The sequence below is a fragment of the Moschus berezovskii genome, chromosome 27, assembly GCF_049115385.1.
Source record: "Moschus berezovskii isolate FMDL1 chromosome 27, NW_MosBer_1.0, whole genome shotgun sequence".
Taxonomy (NCBI): domain Eukaryota; kingdom Metazoa; phylum Chordata; class Mammalia; order Artiodactyla; family Moschidae; genus Moschus; species Moschus berezovskii.
In genome coordinates, this window is record NC_142486.1 from 8,032,829 (window position 1) to 8,056,235 (window position 23,407).

Sequence of the window (23,407 nt, forward strand, 5' to 3'; positions counted from 1 at the left end):
GTTCTGACTTGTGATGCAAGAGATGCCAGACAAACACTCTGCAGTAGGCTCTAATGGGGAAGAAATCACAGTATTTAATTGAAGGAGACCTTGAAAAAGAAAATCAAAGCCTGCTTTTATTGACGCACCGACAGACTGACCAAGATTGGGAAGGGGTGGTTCGTTAATACAATCCTCCTCAACCAAGCAAACTGAAACGACAAACGTATCTGAAACGGCTTTACAATGACATGATGCCTTAATAAGTTAAGGAGACCGACTGCTTGCTAAGCGCCTTCTCATTTCATGTTCTTGACAAACTCCTCTCCTTTCTTGATGGAGGCTTTCAGCTCAGGGATGGCCTCGGCAATCATCTTCTCTTCGAAAGGCGAGACCTTGCCGATGCCTAGATTCTTCTCGATGCCCTTTTTCTGAAGGAGAGAGGGGAGGTGGTAACATTTTACAAGAAAGCTTCCTTGAATGAGTTTGTTACAGAAGAGCCCGCTCTTAACTTTGTCAGCCCCGCCTAGCTGGTCTAAACCAGCAGCCAGTGGCTTTGGGCAGCCTGCGGAGGGAGTCACACACATTGGGGATGGGATGGGATGGGAAGGGACGGGTGTGAGCCGTGCCGGGAACTCAGGCTTGTCAGTCAGCCCCGGGCTGGGGGCCAGGCCCGGAACTCGCTGTGTGTGCAGCCCGGTTGCTCACACACCAGGTCCGTCTCCTCGTCTGCCTCACAGAAGGCTCTGAGGACAAACCTGGATCAGCTGGTTCACAAAGAATTCAATGACTAGTAACACGAGTTATTCTCCCCAACAGAGGGCTTACTTCTGGGAGCTAGTTTCCTTCCCGAGTTGGTTAAGGATTGAAGGAACACTTAAATGTCCAATGTAAATACGTAGGTAAACGCTGGTTATCAGGAAGACAGCAGCCTGGCATCCAGGCCTCCTCAGACGCTCCCTGGTCGGAACCATCAGCCCCTGGGGCCTCACCATGCTACACACACCTGCTCAACAGGCTCCACGACTAACCTCTTCAGAGTGAGTCCTGGGGATTGTGGACACCAGGGGCTATGGGAAGGGCTTCTTTCTGGGCATGAGAGGAAGGGGAGCACACACGAGCCTGATCCCAGCAGGTGCCCACAGCTGAGACATGGAAAGCTGCTCCCTGAACACCCAGTAGGAGTCAAGCAGACCGGACAGCTGCCCAAACCAGCCTGGCTGAAGCCAGCAACTTGATTAGAAGGGCCCTGTCCCAGCGGCCCAGGAATACTGGGACTGAACGTCTAACAGCGGTACAGGCCTCGGCAGGCCCTGGACTCAGGACAAGCGCAGGCTGGTGTGGGGAAGTCACTACTGGGAGCCGTCCGCAAGCCGCCTTGGGACACAAGGGTCCCGTGAGGATGGCTGCCCCGGTGGTCGCTGCCGACCAGCTATTGGAGCCATGAGAGCCCGTCAGCCCCACAGATGGAGGTGTCTCCCTGCTCCCGATTCGGTGGCGCTTCTACCCTCCAAAGGCGGCGGGACAGTCCCTGCTCACGGACATCCGAGTCATGGAGCGAAGGCTCCGGGTGGAGCAGCTGACTCTCCACCATGGAACACGCTCCTCCTTCCAGCCGAGCCCCGGCCCCCAGGTACGCACCCCCAGCAGCAATGGCGTGGAGAAATACGGACAGTCTGTTTCTTGGGACTTGACGAAGGAACATTCGACGACTCCTTCCTTTCCGTTCATCGCGTCCACGAGGGAGAAGACAAAGCGGGCTCCGGCGTATGCCATGGACAGGGTGGCAGAGCCTAGGAAGACACAGGTGGGTCAGCCATGCCAGCGCTGAGACCTGCAGATCCAGGCACGCTCTCCCGCCAGCTCAAAATCCACCTGTGTAACCTCCAGCCTTCTAGTCACTGGGAATGTACATCAGCTTTCCCTGACCCGACAAATGCATGAATGGCATGGAATTAGCTCTGCTGACCTCAGACGCTACTCCATGCCGCCCAGCAGGCTGAGCTGCCCTCTGACTGGGGGGGTGGCACGTCAAGTGGATGATGTGAAACTGAGAAAAGGCCCTGCTCCTTGCCGGGTGCTCGTGTCTTCAGCTCAGACTCTAACCAGGGCCCAGGGCCGCTCCTGAGACCTACCTGCTCCAGCCTTCGCCTTGACCACCTCCGTGCCGGCTTCCTGGATCCGACCGGTGAGGGTGGTCAGCTGGTCCTGGGGAAATTCCACCTTGGGGGTGCACTGCAAGCAGAAGCCACAGGGACCACGTGAGCAGGGCCAGGCTCCAAGGTCCCGCGCCCTTCTGGTCCCCTGTCCTGTGGGGGCCAGGCATCGCGCCCACACGGGAAATCAAGACCCTTTCTTTAAAGAAAATGCTGACTTTGTTGGGAGGTGTGGTGAGATCCCTACTCATTTTTTAAAAACTTGTTCTCTTTTGGACTAATTTTAGACTTACCGAAAACGCTGTAAAAATAGCAGGAAGATTTTCCTCACCCGCCTTACCCTGACGTTAACATCTTACGTAACCAGGATGCAGTTATGAAGAGCAGGGAATTAGTATCACGCGTGATGAACTAGACCACAAACCTTATTCACCTGTCACCAACTGGTCCCCTACTTCCCTCTGCTGTTCAGGGTCCTGGCAGGGCCCACGGCACTCAGGGATCTTGCCTCTGACTGCTCCCTCTGCCCTCCCCTGTCTTTCAAGGGTACTGAATGCTCGCTCTGTGGGATGTCCATCAATTCAGATTTAAAGTGTTTCCTCAGTATTTTCTTCCGAGGTCAGGAGGTGATTTATCTCATTCTCAGGGGTGTTTGCTTTGTCTCCTTGCCTGCTCTGACCTAATCAGGAAGGCAGGGGGTGCTTCCACTGGCAGTTTTCAGTGTGTGTGGGAGCTGGCGTTCTAACACCTTCTAGCTGCACTCGCTCCCACAGCCCCCAGGCCATCAGGAGACCCCCAGACAAGTGGGGTGGGGCTGCATCCACAGTAGGAATCCTTTCAAAGCCACCATGGAGGGTGAGGTCTGCCTGCCCCAGGGCCCCACCGTCAACCTCTGAAGGATGCTCGTGATCTGGGGGCCTCTGGGTGAGGAAACACACACGCGCCAGACGCACCTGAGAGATCAAGGGGATGATGGTTTTCCCAGCATGGCCGCCGATGACAGGGACGTTGACTCGGGCTGGGTCCAAATCCTGGTCAGGAAAAGCGTGAAGTCTGATCAATTTTTAAACAAGCACTTTGAGTGTCAAACACGTCATACGCGTCTGAAGCACCAACACTGGGAAAATCCGCAAAACTCAAGAACAAAACAAAGGAGCCAGGCAAGAGGCTGTGGGCAACTCCGGCCGCGCTCACCTCTCCCAGCAGCCTCCGCGCCCGCACGCTCTGACGTCAGCTTGAACACGTGCAGCGAGGAGTACCTCCGCCTCTGGTGAGGACCCTGTGAGGTGGTCCCTTCACAACGGGCTGGAAACTACCTCCCTGGAGGGCCCCAGCTGGCCCCCCTCAGCCTGACAGCTTCCTGGGACCAGAGGACGCCAGCCCTCCTTCCCACACCTGCTGTCATGCCCGCATCAGCCCAGACTCACGTGCCCACACTGCCTTCACCGTGAACAAAGCAGATTCTCTTTCCCTGGCATGAGAGCGAGATTCTAGAAAAGCCAGGAGTGAGAAGTCTGTCAACTCAGTGACTGGGTCCGAAAGGAGGGAACCAAGTGGAAACGGGTCAGGACGCCACAGTCAGCTAAGCGGGGCTTGTTGGGATGGCTGATTCACTTGTTAAATCTGAGGCATGATGCCCCCCCCACCCCAAGAATCTGCAAATTAGGCATTTCTTATCACAGAAAAAGATGCTGGTGGGAGTTATGGAAGGGGGGTGAACAGCCCCCAAATGCTGCAGCTGCTAGAGATGCCCTGAATTAGGAACCTGCTTCACCCAGCAAGGGGAGCCCAGTCACAAGGGGGGGGGCGGGCCCAGCAGCAGAGAGCTAAGGGAGCAGGGAGCTTGCATAGGGTGCCAGGCTGGGCACCTGGGTCATGGCACCAACAATCCCACTCCAAACACACACGTGCTGAACTGGTTATTCAATCCAACTGTCTCCGGAATTGTTGTCGTTCAGTCGTGTCCAACTCTTTGCGACCCCATGGACTGCAGACTGCCAGGGGACCAACAGGCTCCCCTGTCCTTCACTATCTCCCAGAGTTTGCTCAAACTCACTGTCTCTGGAACTAAAGTGTCTCTTTCCACTTCACTCCACAGAGCTCCCAGGCCCTGGGGCACGTCTCAGGATCTGCCCCTCAGAACAGAGGCTGAGGAACACGCCACAGCAAGAATGACAGTGCGGGCACCGTGCCATCCACACCCTGGAGAGAGGTGCAGGGGCAGAAGATGCAGGTCACATCCTGTGCGTGCCCATCTCACTAACTGGGGGGTGGGGGGGAACCCTCCTCTGCAGAGTCACAAACGATGCCTGAAGCTCAGGAGGGACGTTTACTGGGGAGGGAGGAAGTGGTTCTGCAAGGTCCATAAGCAGGGAGGGTAGACAGCGAGCTGTGAAACACAGAGGGCTCGACCCGGTGCCGCCGCCACACCCACCCCAGGACGAGTCTAGCAGCTCAGGAAGAAGCCGGCAGCCGGCGAGACAGAGGGGAGTCTAAGCCACCACCAGTTACCGAGGAGGAGTGAACTGGGACACAGACTGGGGGTAACAACGCTGACGCCATCTCAGGAGCTTGCCCAAGCCCTTCCTGTTAGCTGACCTTATCATCTGCCTAACGATGATCAGGTCAATCCTGCGAAGGCCAGTTATCAGAGGTGGAGAGTACGAGGAGCACAACCCGCTCCAGCGAGAAACCCCCGGAGAGCCTGCACCCTGGATGCCGCGGGGAGACCAAGCTGGTCACCGCAGGCGCTGGCCAGTCTCAGCCTGCAGGCACCCGCTGTCTGCATGCCCCAAGAAAACATGAGAGCTGCTTTCCATGAGGGAGGTGAACCATGAAGACCTTTACCACCACCCTCAGGTTACACGTGATCTATCACGGCCCTGGTGTCTTCCACGCCCATCAGTGAGCCAAGGATGGACACGGAGGATCAGAAAGGCCGCACTGAAGATGCCCAATGCCACTCTTACCTTCAGCTCTGCAACGAAAGCGTTGGCTCGGACAATGTCCAGGGTTGTCACCCCGAAGATTTTATTGGGGTTGTACACTCCATGTTTCTTGAAAACTTCTGCTGTGATTGGGATGGTGGAATTAACCTAGTAAATCCAAAAGAAAGGCACAGTTCACCTGCATTCTGAGAGCAGAGCCACGCGACAGAAGGAAAACTCTTATCAGACTATTAGTAACCCCGAAGGTGTCCCATTCAGTTGCCCTGTCTGGTAACTGAGCCTTACCATGGAAGGCCCCCTGCTCTGAAAGACTGCTTCGTCTCCTCGCCCCCCGCCCTGCCGTGTGAAAGAAGAAGCGCTTCACTGTTGCAGGCACTCTTCCCCTTGGTGACCTCCGACCCCAAAGTTCACATATGCATGTGACCCTTCAACAGTCAACTTAAAAATGTGAGGAAGGATCCGCAGGCCAAGTTCTGCTCCAGCTGGGCCTTAGACCCTAAACACCATTCTTTAAAAACAAACAAACAGGGCTCCTCCCGGGGGCTGGTTCCCGCTGTCTCAGGTGCGGCGCCGCGGGGACACCGCCGTGACTGACTGACCGGCTGTCGGCGCCGGGAGCCGCCACGCCCTGCCCAGCCCGCCTGGCCGGGGACCTGGGACCGAGTCCACCTCCCGCGCCCCTCGCCCTTCGCTCTGGCAGGCTCCCGGCCGGCGAGCCACGCTCCAGCCCTTCCCGGCGGCGCCCGCAGCCACAGCCCGCGCCCGGACACAGGGCTAAAAACAGTGAAGTCACATTTCATTGTTTAAAGACTATTTAGAAGACAAGATGGGGACTCCTGGTTCTGGAAGGAAAAGGACACCTGTGAAAGACCGATTTTCTGCAGAAGATGAAGCTTTGAGTAGCATTGCCAGAGAAGCAGAGGCAAGACTGGCAGCAAAACGGGCTGCCCGGGCAGAAGCGAGAGATATCCGCATGAGAGAACTGGAACGGCAGCAAAAAGAGAGAGTTGAGGATGCACTGTCCATTCGAAGTCTTGGCAGTCACAGGTTGGATGAAAAATCTGATAAACAGTATGCTGAAAATTACACAAGGCCTTCATCTCGAAATTCTGCCTCAGCAACGACCCCTCTAAGTGGAAACTCATCCAGGCGAGGAAGTGGGGATACCAGCAGCTTAATAGACCCAGACACCTCATTAAGTGAATTGCGGGAGTCTTTATCTGAAGTGGAAGAAAAATACAAGAAAGCCATGGTTTCCAATGCACAGTTAGACAATGAGAAGAACAATTTGATATACCAAGTAGATACCCTCAAGGATGTTATTGAAGAGCAGGAGGAACAGATGGCGGAATTTTATAGAGAAAATGAAGAAAAATCAAAGGAGTTAGAAAGGCAGAAGCACATGTGTAGCGTGCTGCAGCACAAGATGGACGAGCTGAAAGAAGGCCTCTGGCAAAGAGATGAGCTAATTGAGAAATATGGCTTAGTCATCATCCCCGACAGCACTCCCAGCGGTGACGTCCACCAGGAGCCCGCAGTCGGGGCCATCACCGTTGTGTCTCAGGTAGCCGCCCAGGTCTTGGAGTCGGTGGGGGAAGGGCCGCTTGACGTACGGCTACGAAAACTTGCTGGGGAAAAGGAAGAGCTACTATCACAGATTAGAAAACTGAAGCTGCAGTTGGAGGAGGAGCGGCAGAAGTGCTCCAGGAGCGACGGCACAGTGGGTGACCTGGCAGAGCTACAGAACGGCTCGGACCTGCAGCTCATCGAGATGCAGAGAGATGCCAACAGACAAATTAGTGAATACAAGTTTAAGCGTTCAAAAGCGGAATAGGATATAACCACCTTGGAGCAAAGTATCAACCGCCTGGAGGGGCAGGTGCTGAGATATAAAACCGCTGCTGAGAATGCAGAGAAAGTTGAGGATGAACTGAAAGCAGAAAAGAGGAAGCTACAAAGAGAGCTCCGAACAGCACTGGACAAGATCGAGGAGATGGAGATGACCAACAGCCACCTGGCCAAGCGGCTCGAGAAGATGAAGGCCAACAGGACGGCCCTGCTGGCCCAGCAGTAGGGCCCCGCCCCGAGGGTGACTTCGTCCACTGGCACAGACCCCTTTCAGGACTGTTTGAGCTTTGTCATTCAGATAGCTACCTTTGTATTTTCTAATTTATGAGAGAATGAAACAGGTTTGAATCTTCATGAATGAAAAAAATAAAAACAAACAAACAAAAAACAGCCTAGTACAGGGCTATAAGCTCAGATGGCCCAGGGCCAAGTTCCAGCTCTGGCACTCTGCATCGTAACCCTGGGCAAGTTACATCAACTCCCTGGGACTCAGCTTCCTAATCTGTAAAACTGGAAGACAACTACCTCCTAAGGTTACTACGAAAGTTAAGAGTCTCAATACAAGGCAAATGCTTAACATATTACCTGGTACGTGAAAAAACAGGACAAAACCAGCAAGATGTATCAGGTACCGGTTAATCAGCTACCCAACAACTTCTGGCCAGTGGCCCTTGAGGAGAGGGGAGCTGCTTGGAAAAGGCTGGACCGGCTTCTGAGAGGCCCCGGCCGCGAGCTCGGGGTGTTCACCTGCAGCCACGCCCCTCAGTCAACAGCAGGGTCACCGTACGTTCACCCGGGTCCTGCTTGTACTCGGAGACCAGAGTCCAGATTCAACCAGGAGGGAGGGGCAGAGGAGGCTGCTGTCAAATGCAACCAGGGGCCCTACTGGGGTGCACATGAGCGCCCTAGCTGACTTCTCAGGGGGACATAGCATCCGACCCGGAGTTTCTGAACTGAGGAACAAGCTTCCTGCAAAAACCAGCGAGCAGGGCCTGGGTAGGGTCGGGTGAGGGGGGCTGTGTATGCGATCAGGTGTGAGTGTAAGGAGGCCAGAGCAGCTGCAACTGCAAAGCCCGAGGGGAACACAGTAAAAGGAGTGAACAGGCAGCCTGAGGAACGGACCTGTTTTCCAGGTGGAGGAACTAAGATACGGAGAGGGGAAGTGACCTGCCCACACGTACACGGTTGATGGGAATCCAGGTTACCATCCACATGGGGCAGGCCAGAGACTCCTCAGGAAGTACATTTAAGGGCCTCTTAGCATTCATCCCCGTATCTACTTCAGCACATCAACCCGCTTACTCTTCACTCTAAGCACAGCCGCACACAGCTTTCAGGCGGCACTTGCAGCCGCGCACCTGCCAGTGGCGGGCACTCACCGGATTTGAGATGATGCAGATCATGGCTTCCGGGCAGTGCTGGGCACACGCAGCAGTTAGGGTGGCCACGATTGTGGCGTTGGTATTGAACAAGTCATCTCGGGTCATACCTGAGGATGATCCAATTCAATATTGTTCATAGAGCACAGGATGAATTTCCAAACACATGCCAAGTGCTGTGTGTTTATTGTTATACAGGGTCCCTGTCAAGTAAATCCATCTTGTAGGAAAAACGGCCCAGTGTGACAAGTGCCAAGAGGTCAGTGCAGGTGGAGCGTGGGGAGGGGAGAGAGGGGTGTTATACCCGAGGAGGATCAGTAAACCTTCCAAGGTAGAGGTGTGTGGAGAAAAGGGCGTTCCGTGCAGAAAACCCAAGAGGCTGGGCAAGGGGACCCAGTGACTGTGCAGGGCTCTGTCTGCACCCCACAGGCATCTGGGAGCCTGGAATCTTTTCTGCAGCAGAGAAAGACCAGCTCCCCTTTTCCTGGATAACCACGTCCTTAGCTGACTTTCAGGGAGATGCTAGGCAAGGCTTTCAGCACACACCTGGTTTTCTCGGGACTCCTGCTGGAATGACCACCACATCGCAGCCCTTCAGGCAGTCTGGCAGCTGCTCAGGTCCGAGGTAGCCTGGAAAAAAAACACACTCGAGTGAGCAATTTCACAGTTTCTGACCCACAGAGGCCAGCACATCTGCACAGACAGAGCCCAGGAAGACAGCCCCACCCAGGTCCAAATCTGACCACAGGTCTCAAGACAGGATGGAAGGGCTATCTGTGAAGGGGTTCCTCTCCTCGAGAACTACCGCTATGGTCTGGATGACTCCGGCTGGCAGGATAGTCCCTTTCACTCCACTTTCCCCCAGCCTCTATGGCCCAGCCCCCCTACAGAATGGAAAAACCATCCAAGTTGGCCACTTGGCCTTATCTGACCCAACCTGCCAGCACCTCTGAGCCCTGCTCAGCTCCTGGTAAGAGCTGCTTATTCCACGTCACGGTCATCCTAACAAAAGCTCCACTTTGGGGTCGATGAGAAGGTGCGCTGGAGGCCAGGAGAGAGAATCCATGACAAACAGGGACTCTACATATTAGCATTGACTTTGTTTACTCCTATCACCTGAGGAGAAGAAGGTTCACTTTCAAACATCTCAGGGGAATTGGTTCCAATGACCAAAATCTGCTTTAATTCGACTTTTCGCTATTGTGTGAGCTTCTGGAAACTCTAAAATATACAGTCCAAGAAAAAGTAAGCAAACTAATGCACGGGGACCTTGGAAGGCACACAAGCACATGACCTGACAAGTCAGCCTCCTGAGCCATCTACACCCACTGAAGACAGGTGCAAACGCCATCGGCAGCCTCACACCATCAGTGGGGACAGGAAGCAGTACAAGCTTCCTGCACAGCATCTGACATTTCACAGTAAAAGCCTCCTGCACAGCATCTGACATTTCACAGTAAAATCCGTAAAACAGCCGTACCTACTCACTCTACTTTCAGGATCCTAAACAAAACGTAAAGATAAAAAGATGCTTATCACAGCTTATATAAATATTTATAGTACAGCGCAACACAAAACAGCCCAATGGCCAACAGCATGGGTATGACAAGAAGTAAACTATAACTTATAATACTCTTTAAAAATGGTTTTATCAAGAACTTGGTGACATGGATAAACGCTGCTATAATGAGCAGGCTGTATATAACTGTATGTGATTATGAACGACTTCTTGGATAATATACCTATATTCATTTCAGAGTTCCCTAAGGTGGCCGTGCTTTGAAGAAGCTGGCAGAGGAAACCCTGGGGTGGAGGGATGGCCCAGCCCGGCCTGGCCCGGCAGGCACTGGCAGCACACCAGGGACAGCACCGCTTACTGCCCCCACATTCCTGCAGGAGGCTCCCCCTATCCCTACACTCCTATTATTTTAAATTATAAAAAATTTTAAATGGGAAGATCAGGCTGTTTTTCTGGGAGACACTAGTTACATTTTTAGAGACAAGACCAAAAAGCTGCAAAAATTTATAAAATTTAATTCTAAAATGGACACAGAAACCCAAAGTCTCTGAACACCTAGTTCCACCCAAGAATCTCACTCTAAACTGGATCCTGGTCTACTGGGGAGAAGAGATGAAAGGTCCGTGGGGTCAGCGGGCCCACTACCTTTCACAGTCGCTCTGGTCTCGATATGGCTCAGGTCGGCAGCCACTCCGGGTGTGTGAGCGATATCGTAGAGGGTCAGGCGGCTCACCAACGGGCTGTTCTTCAGAAGAAGCGAAAGCGGCTGCCCAATTCCTCCGGAAGCCCCCAGCACGGCTACTTTAGCATTGTTCTAGAGAGAGGCACAGAGAGGACTCTGAAGATGGAATTAGCATTAAAAGGATTCACACGGTAAAAACTGCTGACTACGGCCCCTGGCCTCTTACTGCAGAGGTCCCAAACCAAGAGGCGAAGGTATTCCTACTACCCCTAAGGCCCTGTTTCTTTCCCGACGTTCAGAGGCATGCCTCAGGAAAACGGGGGACAACGTGTGCCTCCAGATGCTGTGAGGGTCAGGGCACACTTCTCCCGTACCCTTGAGAGATGAGCAAACTACTCATTTGGCCACTGGACTGCTAACAGAAGCCTCTCCTGCAACGTGCAGTTTTAAAAAATACAAACAAACATTTATGAAATCCTACTAATGGGCCAGTGCTTGGACCTGGGAGCTGTAGGAGTGAAACAGACCCTGGCCAGCTCCTGAGTGGCCAGGCAGTGAGATGCCCAGGAGCTGAGGGCAAAGAGCTGTTCTGAAGCGAAGTCCTGCCCTAAAGCTCACTCCCCTTACACAAGAGGCATTCTTCCCTCTAAGTCTCGCGCAGGGCCTAACCCAAACCCCAGTCAACCTCAGGGAGGCTGTTCCTAGCCTAAACTCACAAACAGGGGGAGCCTATCCCAGCAAGCAGGCCAGGAAGAAGACAAACTGAGAAAAGAGCAGACACGGGAGCTCAAAGGCCAGTGCACAGTCCTGGAGGGCAGCGTCTACACTACGGCTGCACATTGTGTTCCATAGCAACGGAAGCCAGCAATACTGGGCTTCTGTCAACAAAACCAAACCCAACAAACCAAAACAAAAAAAAAAAAACTCAAAAAAATCACCTCACACACAGTGTTCTGCTTGAAGAAATTAAAACTCGAAAGGGCATATACTACAAGTAAGATTCGAATTCAGTTTTTTTTTTTTTTAAGTTGTACCCCTGACTTCACAGAAAACTAGCTGGACCAACCACCCAGAACCTGAAGTCTGGAATCTCACCCACCTCCGGACCTTCAATGATCACCCTCATACCTTGTCTCAAATCCCAGGGACTCCCAGATTCCAACTCCACATCTCAAGTTCTGTTAGGCATTCCACTGGTCCCACTAACCCAACTGTGTGACTAAATTTATCCTTGCTACCTCTCCCATCCCTGTCCCCAAATGGCACCTGTGTTCACCCACATTCAAACCTTTATTCCTATCTTCTGCCTCTTTCCTTATGGGTGATACCCAGTTAAGATACGAAGGAGCTGGCATCTCGAACATCTTCCTAACCTGCCCCTGCTTTCCATTCTGATTCCACTGTCTAACTTAGGTCCTCAGCTCTACCTCTCCCATCCTCCCCCAAATTCCAAGTTTTCATCATTGCCTTGCTCAAAGATCTTCTCAAGTTCCTCATGCCCAGATTTCTCAGCCTGGCTCCCACGACTGACCAAGGTTCCAACATGGGGAGCACAACACAGCCCCTTGGTGTGCGGGATGTAAATGTCAAAGATTATGTCTTAATTGTTATCTAACAGTTAAAGAATTCATATCTACCAAGAAACAGACAGACCTGGTGTCCTCAACTAGGGTCCTTGGATCAATCAGTTCCCTGTGACAAACAAGATGAATGCAACGCACTCTCAGTGGAATGAGGCTGCGTTGCTTTTTGTATAAGGTTCCATCAGCTCGGCTAATATTTATAAAAATGTAACTTGTAAATAGTGGACTCTTTACAGTGAGATGAGAGTCTCTGGGATCGCAGGACAGCTCACAATCTCTTCCTAAACAAACTGCTGCCAGATTTCACATCCTTTCCCACTGTTTGGCACACTGTTTAGCAACAGGCTTTGAAAATGGACATACAGTAACACTTCCTTCACAAGTTTGCTTTTTAAAGTCTGTATAACAGACTTTATTTAACAGCTTGCTTCTAAATTTCTTTCCTGTGTTTATACATTAGAACATTAGTACATACAGAAACATAAATACACGGAGGTTGAATGCTCATTCCATTTTTCCTGTTAATGACACGGGATCTAAAGTCTCTAGGCCAATGCACCATCTGGCTCAAGCTCATCTTTCTGACTTATATACCTGCCTTCTCAACGACTCTGTCTGTATGGCCAGCAGGAATTTTAAACTCAATATATCCAAACCTGAGCTCCTGATATCAATACCACCCCCAATTCCCATCACTCTTTCCGAGCAGTTTTTCCTACCTTAGCAACTCAACTCCAAAATCCAAAGCCTTGGTTTTCTCCATGTTCCTTCTTCTCTCAATACCCCTCATGAAATCATAGTAGCAAATCCCCGTCTTATCTTGTTAGTTCCCATCCCCCACTCCTCAGTCTCACTCTTCAACACCTCCACCGGTCCTATGGGTCCTAAGTTTACTCCCTTTTGGCATAAGCGCTGCTTCTCACTCATCCTGGTACCACCTGCAGCACCCAACACAGCTCTGGGCAAGCAGATACAAGCAGGTACTTATGTGTATATTTATTTTCCCAATGAACTAAACACACAGGAGACTAGTCTGAAAGGCAGAGGCTAAGAAATGCAGAACCTCATTTAACAATCTCCTCCCTTTTAGGGCAGGGTACTTAAGAGGCAATGTAGGCGTTCCAGGGTTCTCATAGTTGGGTTATATTAGAATCACCTGGGGTACTTGGTAAAAACAGAGGCCCAGGAGGTCCTACCTCCTTCACTGACCCTCTATCTCTGATCTTTGTCAGTATTCTGGTGATTCTGACACACACCAGAGTTTAGGAATCGCAGCCCGAGACGGCTAAAAATAGCTTAGGCTTAAGTAGTCCCAGGCCAAGCCAGTCCCAGGCCGCCCACCGCAGAAAGCAGCCTTCAAAAGGTCCTTAAGAGGAAGCAGAGCCTTCGGGTTCTTAGAGGGAAGACTTGGTGATCTAAGAAAAAAATTACAGTGGTCAGGAGAGGGGAATTTTAATCCTCTGGCGAAAAGACTGTAATCTTGGACTAGTGTTCTACCCTGGGTAGCTCTGTTTGCACTTTGAAGTTAAAAATTACACAATGCTTGTACGGAAGCTGCAACAACAAAGTTAGTCTCTCAAAATACTAGGGAAGGTAAGTTACTTTAGGCCCCACAGCCCTGGCTTCTCAAGCTTGAAGAAGCACAGGTCAAGAGCAGACTCTGCGGGTGACCTGGCAGGCTCGGAGAAGCGCCCCTGTACTGGAGCTGGACTACTTCCCACCTCCCTGACTCCGGGACTTTCTCCCCCGCGCCTCCAACTCGGTATCAGGGCCGACCCAGCCGACACAACTGCGGGTCTGCACCGGGCGGCCCTGCGGCCAAGCTGACTGACTCGGGGGTCAAGGCTGCTCGCGAGCCAGGAACACACGTGGCCTAGGCCGGGGAGCCTCCACCTGCAGGCTGCCCCTCGCAGGGCCTACCTGGGCCGAGGTGCTGAAGCTGCGGCGGAGAGCGGCGCCGGCAGGCCGGGCGAGGGCGGAAAGCATGGCTGGGGCGGGCGGGGCGCAGACAGGCTGGCGAAGGAGCCGTCAGCAGACAAGTGACTCCAACGACCTCCACACTGCACAGGACCTCCTGGCTCTGCTCCGCCTTGTCTCGCGAGAGCGGCGCTGCTTCCGGCGCCCCCACTTCCCAACTCTCGCGGTATCTCGGCCACATCCGGGCTTTCGGCGAGGCCCGCAGAAGGGTGCTACCCGGAGCGCAGTCCTGGGCTGGGTCGTAGCGCTGGTCGTGTTGCGTGCGGCCTGTGAGGGAGACGTGGTCAGAGTGGGAGGGAGAGTCCGCACTTGAGAGGTGGAAGAAGACGAGCTGTAGGCTTGGAGAGCCTTAGAGGAGCCATTTTGCAGGTGGGGCCCCAGACAGAGGCTCTGACAGGGCGACCGGCCGAGGCCAGGTCGGAGGCCCGGCTGAATGGGTGCGATCCGAGCCGCCCTTCCCCTCCGCCAGTTCAGCCAAACCCACCCATCTTGTCCCTGGGGACTGGAGGAGCTCCTAACTCTGGAAAGCTCTGGAAAGGAAATGGGAGAGGGGAGGTTGAGAGCCCCGGGATTGAGGTGGAGGATGGGGGCTCCTCTAATCTGTCAGCCCTGTGCACCGCCCGTGATCACACACAGGCCGTCCACTGTCGTTCCTCCTGATGCCCAGGACTTTCTGCTAAGTTTACAAAGCTTTAGGGACATCACTCCCGAGAATGATAGACCTTGAGCACTGACTCATCGCTAGAGTTTATAGATGCAGTAACAGGTATCCAGGTGATGAAACTTGCAAAGTCACGCCGTCCCTTCACCTCTGGTCGGCCCAGCAATGCTGTCAACGTGGCCACATTGTTTCCTCCTTAGGAGCGAAGAAACCATGTTGAGCACAGTTAAATTGGATTTGTTCGGAGTCTACCACGGAGAAAGTGAAGACATGGGTTTTGCTCACTAGAAGCTTACCGTTCAAATGTATCAGTATACTTAGAAGCTTCATTTGGCCTGATGCTATTTTCTGGGGGTGCAGAGACCTCCTTGCCCTTAAGAAGTTCAGGGTCAAGTGGGGCAGGTCGGTGTGTTGCAGGTTGTTACCTTGGAGAAGTGTGCAAACCCGGTGAGGGGGAACCAATGACAGCCTACTTGGGAATGGGGAAGCAGGAGGTGAAAAAACAGTTAGCCCAAGTACTGACGAACATACAAGTAGGAGGGCGTGCGTGATGACAGGCTTACTCTTTCCTGCCTGCTTTCCATTTGTTCATTGAGCTACTAAAATCACTTGCTTCACAGGTGAGCAAGGATCCACACATTTTCTGCCTTTAAGGAGCTCACAGTCTAGTGAGGGAGACAGGTACATTGCAAGCAGCATGATATGGGCAACACTAGAGAATTATGAGGGGCTGTGGGAACACAAAGTGTAGGTTAAGGGAGTCAGAGAAAGCGAAGTTTGGAGAAAGAATGAGACCTGTACAGGAACAGATCACCTTTAATGAGGCGAGAAGGGGCAGCAGTCAGATGAGTGCTGCTAAGTCGAGAAAAGAGGAGGTATATGTAGGCAACATAGATGCAGAAATACATTGTCTTGAGGGGGCTGTTTTTCAAGATTGTTTGGATTAATTAACTTTCAACAAATGGGGCAAGGAATTCCTGAGATGGGCTGGAGAGTGGAACCGGCTGGGAGCTCGACTAATCAATCTTAGTGTCCATTCCTTCCTTGGGGGCGCAGTGAGGGGGCGCCAGGGAGTTCTTTGTTCTGTATAGAATGGTGGGGAAGACCCACCATTGGAGGGGAGTTTTAACTCCAGGCTAATTTGAGCTGTGTAGCTTTCTTCACAAAGGAGGTCTGTCTAACTCAGATTTGGGGTGGAGGTGGGGGCCATGTGAGAGAGGACTTTGGAGGATGAAACATCTAAGCTGAGATGTAAAGGAAGAACAAGAGTTAGACCATTCAGCTCCACAGGAGGGAGAGATCCTTGCACGTGGACGTTGGAGTTCCCAAAGGAGAGGCACTGGGAGTTGGGCATTTAACAATAGAAAGTGTTCAGATGAGAAAGAAAGGGAAAAGAGCCCAAAGGAAAACCTGGAGGAGGGGCCAGTGAACAGATAATTTCTGTTGGGAGTTGGAACGTGAGAAGTGTCCCTTATTGTATCACCGACTGTGTTCTCTTGTTAATTGTTTACCCCTGTATCTTACCACTGGAACTGAAGGCATCGTGCAGTCTGCTCCTTTCATCTCTTTATTGTCCAGCGCCTGACCAGGTTGAGAGTGGGTTTCTGAACTTGGGGAGAGTCAAGTGGTTTTAGATACAAGACTGGAAAACCCAGATTGTTCAGGGCTTATGCATGTTAATTGAGAAGTTTGTGTTTTATTCCTTGGGAAGCAAGTGTTTATCAGAGGCTTTTGTGATGCCACCAGAATTGTGTTTGAGGAAGATTAGACTGACCTTGGTATGTCAAAGATTCCAAGAGGAAAATGTGCAGGGCAGGGAGGTTGTTCAGGAGGCTTATCTTCCATAGAATTTTGAGAGACTAACTTTGTTCTTCTTGCAGCTTCTGTGCTGCAAGAGTCTTCAGTTCAGTTCAGTTCAGTTCAGTTCAGTCGCTCAGTCGTGTCCGACTCTCCACGACCCCATGAATCACAGCACGCCAGGCCTCCCTGTCCATCACCAACTCCCGGAGTTCACTCAAACTCATGTCCACAGAGTCCGTGATGCCATCCAGCCATCTCATTCTCCGTCTTAGGAGATGATAAATGATCTGAGTTCTGATGGTAGTTTTAGAAATGGGGAAGTGGGGCCAATGAGGGAGAGGGAAGAATTGATAAGAATTGCGTGTGCCCATCTGGATTTAAATGAAAATGCTGTGGGAACTCAGCCTGAGAGAAGTTGTGTGGAAAGAGAGCTGTGTGGAGAGAAAGTAAAGAGCCCTATTTTAGATGGGCTGAATTGGAAGTGGTGATGAATTGTCCACATAGAAATATCAGTGGACACTTGCGGGATTACTCCAAGGGGAAGTATGGGATTGAAACCCCTGAGAGAGGCCAAGGCTGAAGTCATCCCTGTAGAGGGGAGAGCTGAGGCCACAGGAGAGAAACTTGAGTCAGATTCTCATGTTCACTTCTACCTCTGGGGCAGGGACTTCTCCCCATCCTTGCTGAGTCAGTCAGCCCCTGTCAGCATCTCTAGGGCAGGGAACCCATACCTCCCAAATTCTCTAGTGGGCCATCCCCACCCGAAGTAGAGAAGTGGCTTCATATTTCAGGGGATTACAAACATTGCCATATAGTTTACATACGATACAGTATACAGATCTTAAGTGTGCAGTTTGATGATTTTGACAGTTTGTAGTCTTGTAACCACCACCCAAAACAAGCTGTAGGAACATTTTCTTTATTCTGGAAAGTTCCCTTATGTCCCAGTCCCCCAGAAAATATAAATACCTGACTTCCTGATTTCTATTACTATAGATTAATTTTTCTAGTTCTTCATTGTATATCTTTATGCACAGTATAGGAAATGCACTGATGCCCTCCTTGCTGCGCCCCCACACAAGCCAGGCACATGCACATACACTGGCCGTTTTGTCCCTTGCAGTAGGCTTTGGACCTCAGTCAGGAGCATCAAACTGTTGCTCTTAGGTGCACATACTCTGTGCTAACTTATCTTCTTTCCAACTCTCAAATTGTACCACAAGTGAAGTATTTTACTCAAGTGAAGTATTTTACATCTTTCAGATCCTTGGAGCTAAAATGAAGAATTAGAAAGATGTTAATTGTCCAACCTGTATGAGAGTTTTATTTTCCTCTAGGGACCTAGAATATTGGAAAATGGGGACATAAATTTTAAAATAGAACTATGTTTCTATAGCTTAATTTTCAGCTGTGGCCCATCCCTGCTGGACATCAAAGGACTTGGCTTTCTCCAAGTTACATGCCCGCAGAGCAGCTAGGAGGTGGTGGACTGGTGGCAGCAGAGGCAGTCTGAAGCTGCTGGTCAGGAGCTCCCAAGAGGTGGGATGCTGATGGTGGCTGTTCTGAGTTTGGAGCAAAGACTTCAGTCCTCTGGGCCAGCCAGAGGTAAGGGAAGTGAAAACAAAGCTGGATCCAGAGGTTGGGCATATCCAGGAACCCATGTCAGGAGCAGAAGGTGGGGCACAAGCCTGGCTGAGCACCTCATCAGTATTTGTTTTATGGTTCGATATCAAAATATTCTTTGGACCTAAATGGTGGAGCCAAGAACCTCTCATGCCCTTCAGAGTTTGGAGCAGGAATTCCCTGGTGGTCCAGTGATTAAGACTCCATGTTTCCACTGCCAGGGGCGCAGGTTTGATCCAGAGTCGGGGACCTATGATGCCTCATGACGCTCAGTGTAGCCAAAATAAAGAAAAACACGTTTGGAGTTGTGCTGGAAGGGCTGTTAGCTGTGTCCAGTCCTCTGGCTGCCCGGTCCAGTGGCGCTCCTCACTGTGGCTCACAGGGCTGCTGCTTCTCTCAGAAGTGTGCTGTTAGGGTCAGGACAGTGCATACCTCCTGAAGTTTGCCAGCAGGCGAGGCAGATCTTGTCTGACAAGGGAGAGTGCACCCTTTGGGAAGGGGAGATGTCAGAAGGAGTTGATTCCTGGGGCTAGACTAGGTTTTTACCTGAAAGCCCAGAGACAGTCTCTTAGCTAGTGAATGAAGAGATGGAGGTTGTCATGGGGAGAAGCAGGTGGGAGGGTGAGGATGGACTCTGAGTGATCAACCAGGTATGTTAGGAGCCAGCTTTTAGGCCGGCTTCATGAAGTCTGGGGACTGGACCCAGAGTCCATCCCCTTTCCCTGATGTTCACCACCTCCAAAATGGCTTGAGATCAGGACTTTCAGAGGCAGAGTACCTGGGGTTATGAGTTGGGAGGTCCTTTAGGAGGGCTCTGTGTGTGGCATCTAGATGTATGGCATTAGGTCAGGATGGGCCCATTGGTGAAGGCAGGAATGGTGACTAGTAATAATGTATTCGTTAAACACATGCTTATTGAGCATTGGTCCTCATCAGAAATCCTGGGCATGTGTGGGGATACTGCAGTGAGCAAGAAGGGCAGGGTCCCCACTCTTGGAGACATACATTCCACTGTGAGGAGACTGATGATAAAAATAAGCAAATAAGTGAGTACAGTAATGCAGGCGAAGACAATGAACTCATACGTCACAGAGATCACCCTGACTGCCATGTGAAGTTTAGACTATAGGGAGAAAAGAGAAGCAAGGAGCCCAACTGAGAAGTACTGCTTCCTTGGGGGAGATGCTAGTACTTTGGTCTAGAATGTTAGCCCTGGAGATGGGCTTGGAATATATATATTTAGGTGTTGTTGCTTAGTCACAAAGTCATGTCTGACTCTTTTGGGACCCCATGGACTGTAACCTGCCAGGCTCCTCTGTCCATGGGTTTTCCAGGCAAGAACACTGGAGTGGTTTGGCATTTCCTTTGCCAGGGAATCTTCCCGACCGAGGGCTCAAACCTGCGTCTCCTACGTTGGCAGGCAGATTCTTTACCACCAAGCCACCTGGGAAGCCCAATATATTTAGATAGTAGAGCTAATAGATGGGAGCTAATAGGAGGGAAATGAGGGATTAGACATGTGACCTCGAGTAACTTGGTGGATAACGGTGCTGTTTATTGAGATACGGAAGACTAAAAGACAAGAAGATATTGGAGATGTGGGCTTGTGTAATTTAAACCTTTTCTGGCTACATTTTACTTGAGCTACCTATCAGGCATCCACATGGAGCCTGGAGCTCAGTGGAGAGGTCAAGTAGAGGCTATGATTTGGGAGTCATTGGTATACAGGGGGTATTCAAGGGACTGGATGAATCCCCTAGACTCTAGGGGAGTGGTGGTTGTCAACTAACGATGACTTTGCCCTTCTTGCAGGGGGCATTTGGTGACGTCTGAAAACACTTGTAATTGGAGGGTGGGAGTTGGTACTGGCAAATACTGGTAGAGCCTGGGGATCCTGCTAAACATCCTGTGGTGCACAGGTCAGCCCCACAACCAGGAATTACCTGGCCCCACATGTTAGTGGTGCCAAGGCCGAGAAGCCCTGTCCCAGAGTGAGAGTATCGGTAGAGAAGAGAGGAGATGACTGTCTGAGGGTGTGCTCGTGGGGAGGGTTGGAGTAGGGCCCCTCTGAGAGGGGAGCGGGAAGCTAGACGGCGGGGGGGTGGTCCTGGGAGTGGGGAGTGTTTGGGGAAGGAGGCATTCACGTGGGTTACAGAGGAATGACTAAGTGGATTAGGCAGGAGGAGTATTTGTGATTACCTTGATAAGAGCAGGTTCTGTGGTTTGGGGTTAGAAGTTCCAGGGGAGAAGTTTGTACCGATAGATGACAATTCCCTCCCTGCTCAGAATGTCTTCCGTGTGTAATTTCATTGATCCCCACACAACACGTACTGTTATCCTTGTTCTACAGAAATGGCAACACTATCTTTACCCCCATTTTACAGAGGCAGAACCTGAGGCACAGAAAGGCTAATTATTCCCTGAGGTCAGGCAGCCAAGGATAAGTGGCACAACAGGGGTTCAGACTAGAGTTCAGAGGTGAGGAAGTGGAGGCTGTGTAGACACATCCCTTTTGAAAGGTCTCGGCTATCAATGCTGGCGTGCCACTGGGAGTGGCCTCCACGGAGGCCGAAGCTGATGATGTTGGAGGGGAGGCTGAGAACTGAGGTGCTGGAGGAGGCGTGAAGGTTTCAGGGCCCAAGACGAGGGGTGAGCCTTTCTGGGGAGCATCGTATTGGTAATTCTGAAGTGGACCCTAACTGTCCACTTGCGCAGATTGTCCCTGGACTTGCCTGGCCTGCAGAGGTCTGCTGGCTGCTCCTGGTCGCTCCCGCCCCGGCTCAACGGTAACCTCCTCGTGGGAGCTGCCGCATAGGCCCGGCCTTCCCCCGTCAGTGTCCAGGGGCAGCAGACACAGTTGTGCCCAGGAACCAGGAGCAGCTCTGTAAGCAGGAGCCACAGCCCAGGCTGGCTGGGCAGTTCTGCCAGTACAAGTGAGTGATGCGCCACCTTCCATGAAGCACCGCTATCTTTACAATAAACCCTCAAGGCCCCTCACAGGGGACCTGCATCAGCCTCCCCAGGGTCTTCATCATCACTCTCTTCCCACTGTCACCACCCCAGGCTCCTTTTGAAACCTCAGGTGCTAAGTTTCCTCCTGCTCTCAGGAGTGTTCCCACCTCTCTCTCTCCTCCACCTGCCTAAGTCTTGCCTGACCTCCTGTCTCAGCAATCACACCTCAGACAGCCCTTCGCTGATCACCCATCCCCCCCAACTAGGTGAGGCCCTCCTGTTGGCACCTCCTGTGACACTGGATGCTGACCTTTTTATAATGCTTTCCCTGCTTAACGAAGTATTTTTTTGTCCAATGTCTGCATTCCATGCTAGACTGTAATCTTCATGAGGGTAGGTCTAGTTGACCACAGTTATTTCCAGCGCCTGGCATGAAGCAGGTGTTCAGTGATGATTTACTGAAAGAAGAAATGAATTGGTGACTGTTTTACAACCTGTTTTATTCAGATACATTGTGTGCAATGTTTATCTCCCTTACACATATTTCACATCTCGTAAGTTTCTGAAGTTTCCTTGATCACTTTGATGATTATTTTCACCTTTCTTTGAACACATGTTAAGGAAGTTTAATTATCTTACTTGATAGTCATTCATCTAAAATAGAAAGATGTGCTTTTGGGCTTCCCTGATAGCTCAGTTACTAAAGAATCTACCTGCAACACAGGAGACCGCAGTTCCATTCCTGGGTTGGGAAGATCCCCTGGAGAAGGCATAGGCTACCCACTCCAGTATTCTTGGACTTCCCTTGTGGCGCAGCTGGTAAAGAATCTGCCCGCAATGCGGGAGACCTGGGTTCGATCCCTGGGTTGGGAAGAGCCCCTGGAGAAGGGAAAGTCTACCCACTCCAATATTTTGGCCTGGAGAATTCCATGGACTGGATAGTCCATGGGGTCGCAAAGAATCAGACACAACTGAGCGACTTTCACTTCACTAAACTTTTATTAATACGTTATCGATTCTTTCCTATAGGATGACTGGTTTGATTTTGTGTGAACCAACAGAGCTTTACAACATCTTGAATCAGGTCACAAAACTATCCAGATTAACTGAACCCAACTACCTCTGTTTATTGGGTAAGCACTTTACTTGCGGCTGTGTAGGTCTTATTTGTGGCAGGTGGGATCTTCCATCGCGGTGGGCAGGCTCTCTAGTCATAGTGTGTGGGCTTAGTTGTCCCACAGCGTGTGGAGTCTTAGGGGTCAAACCTGCACCCCCTGTTTGGAAGAGGGCTTCTTAACCACGGGACCACCAGGGAAGTCCCAGTTTCACTTGCTTTTAAGCCAGATAGACCATGTCTCTGACCTTTGCTCAAGACTACGCGATGAAGATTCACTTATGTTGTTGCTTGGCGCTAGAGTGTAGTTGGTTCATTTTTGTTATTGGATCATGTTAAAGATAAACAAAGGGGAAGACAGAATCTCATCGGTAGTGTACTATTGCGGTAGGGAAGAGCCCAGAGTGAACAGGACTCCAATTTGCACAGAGGCCTTTGAAATGGAGAGTGAGGGAGAGGGGGAACGTGGGGCTCAGAGTCAGGGAAGTGAAAACCTACAAATTGGGTGGGAGCTGGACCATGTGACACCCAAGGGGGCATGCCAACTGGTGCTTATCGAAGTTAGGCTCCTCCCCTCCTCATAGGCGGGGACAGGGGCCCTGTCTTCAGGTGTCAGCTGGAGCAAGCAGTGAGTTCTTTGGCAGCCTTGATGTCCTCAGGCAGACACTTCACAAGGGCTGGAGTCAGCCTTGGATGTACTCTTGAGCTGTTTCTGAAGGTAAAGATGTCTTCACGTGTCTGTAGTTTTTTTTCCCCATTGATTTCTAAGTTCTTTACAAATTCTGGATACAAGATTTTATTAGTTATTTGTATTAGAGCTATTTTCTTTGTTTCTGGCTCATCGTTTTACTTTAACGTTGTATTTTAATGCTGTTGTTGGTCACGTGTTCCTTTGCAAAAGCAGTTACTCATTCGATACTTTTCCTTTTCAGATGTGCGGTCCAAACGGGAGTATGATGAAAGCCACGTGATTACAGCCCTCCTCGTGAAGAAGGTATACCGACAGGAGTCCAAATATGAGGCAGACAGGCTACCTTACTGGAGGGCCGGAAGAATGGGAGATTTTATCTGAGGTCCAGGAGGGGGTACCTCCTACTGGACACTGTGGGCGGCAGGGCCAGGACCCCGTGTGTCCACCATGAGGGTCTCTGACACTTTCACACACTCCCTGAGGTGTCTCCCTGTC

The 23,407-nt window shown here is 51.3% G+C and overlaps 2 protein-coding genes and 1 pseudogene across 4 annotated transcripts in view; 2 read left to right on the forward strand and 1 right to left on the reverse strand.

Moving 5' to 3' along the window:
* Positions 1-98: 98 nt before the first annotated feature.
* MDH2 (malate dehydrogenase 2) lies at positions 99-14,200 on the reverse strand. Its single transcript, XM_055410083.2, has 9 exons — positions 14,015-14,200; positions 10,475-10,643; positions 8,857-8,940; positions 8,311-8,420; positions 5,105-5,230; positions 3,089-3,166; positions 2,115-2,214; positions 1,621-1,772; positions 99-410 (listed from the first exon to the last, which is right to left on the reverse strand). Exons 1-9 carry the CDS (start codon positions 14,078-14,080, stop codon positions 279-281), a joined length of 1,017 nt encoding a protein of 338 aa, XP_055266058.1. The 5' UTR covers positions 14,081-14,200; the 3' UTR covers positions 99-278.
* LOC129545638 (leucine-rich repeat flightless-interacting protein 2 pseudogene) lies at positions 5,738-7,278 on the forward strand (annotated as a pseudogene).
* A 79-nt stretch (positions 14,201-14,279) lies between the features above and the next one.
* The window catches only part of STYXL1 (serine/threonine/tyrosine interacting like 1), a 30,113-nt gene continuing 20,985 nt past the window's right edge, over positions 14,280-23,407 (forward strand). The window contains exons 1-4 of one of the 3 annotated variants that reach the window (XM_055410086.2): positions 14,280-14,440; positions 20,871-21,088; positions 22,137-22,240; positions 23,154-23,215. In XM_055410086.2, the coding sequence (XP_055266061.2) occupies positions 22,138-22,240; positions 23,154-23,215 (165 nt within the window). In that variant the 5' untranslated portion in view covers positions 14,280-14,440; positions 20,871-21,088; position 22,137. The remainder of the gene's footprint in view (positions 14,441-20,870; positions 21,089-22,136; positions 22,241-23,153; positions 23,216-23,407) is intronic. The other 2 variants (XM_055410084.2, XM_088833324.1) reach the window with 2 other exon arrangements.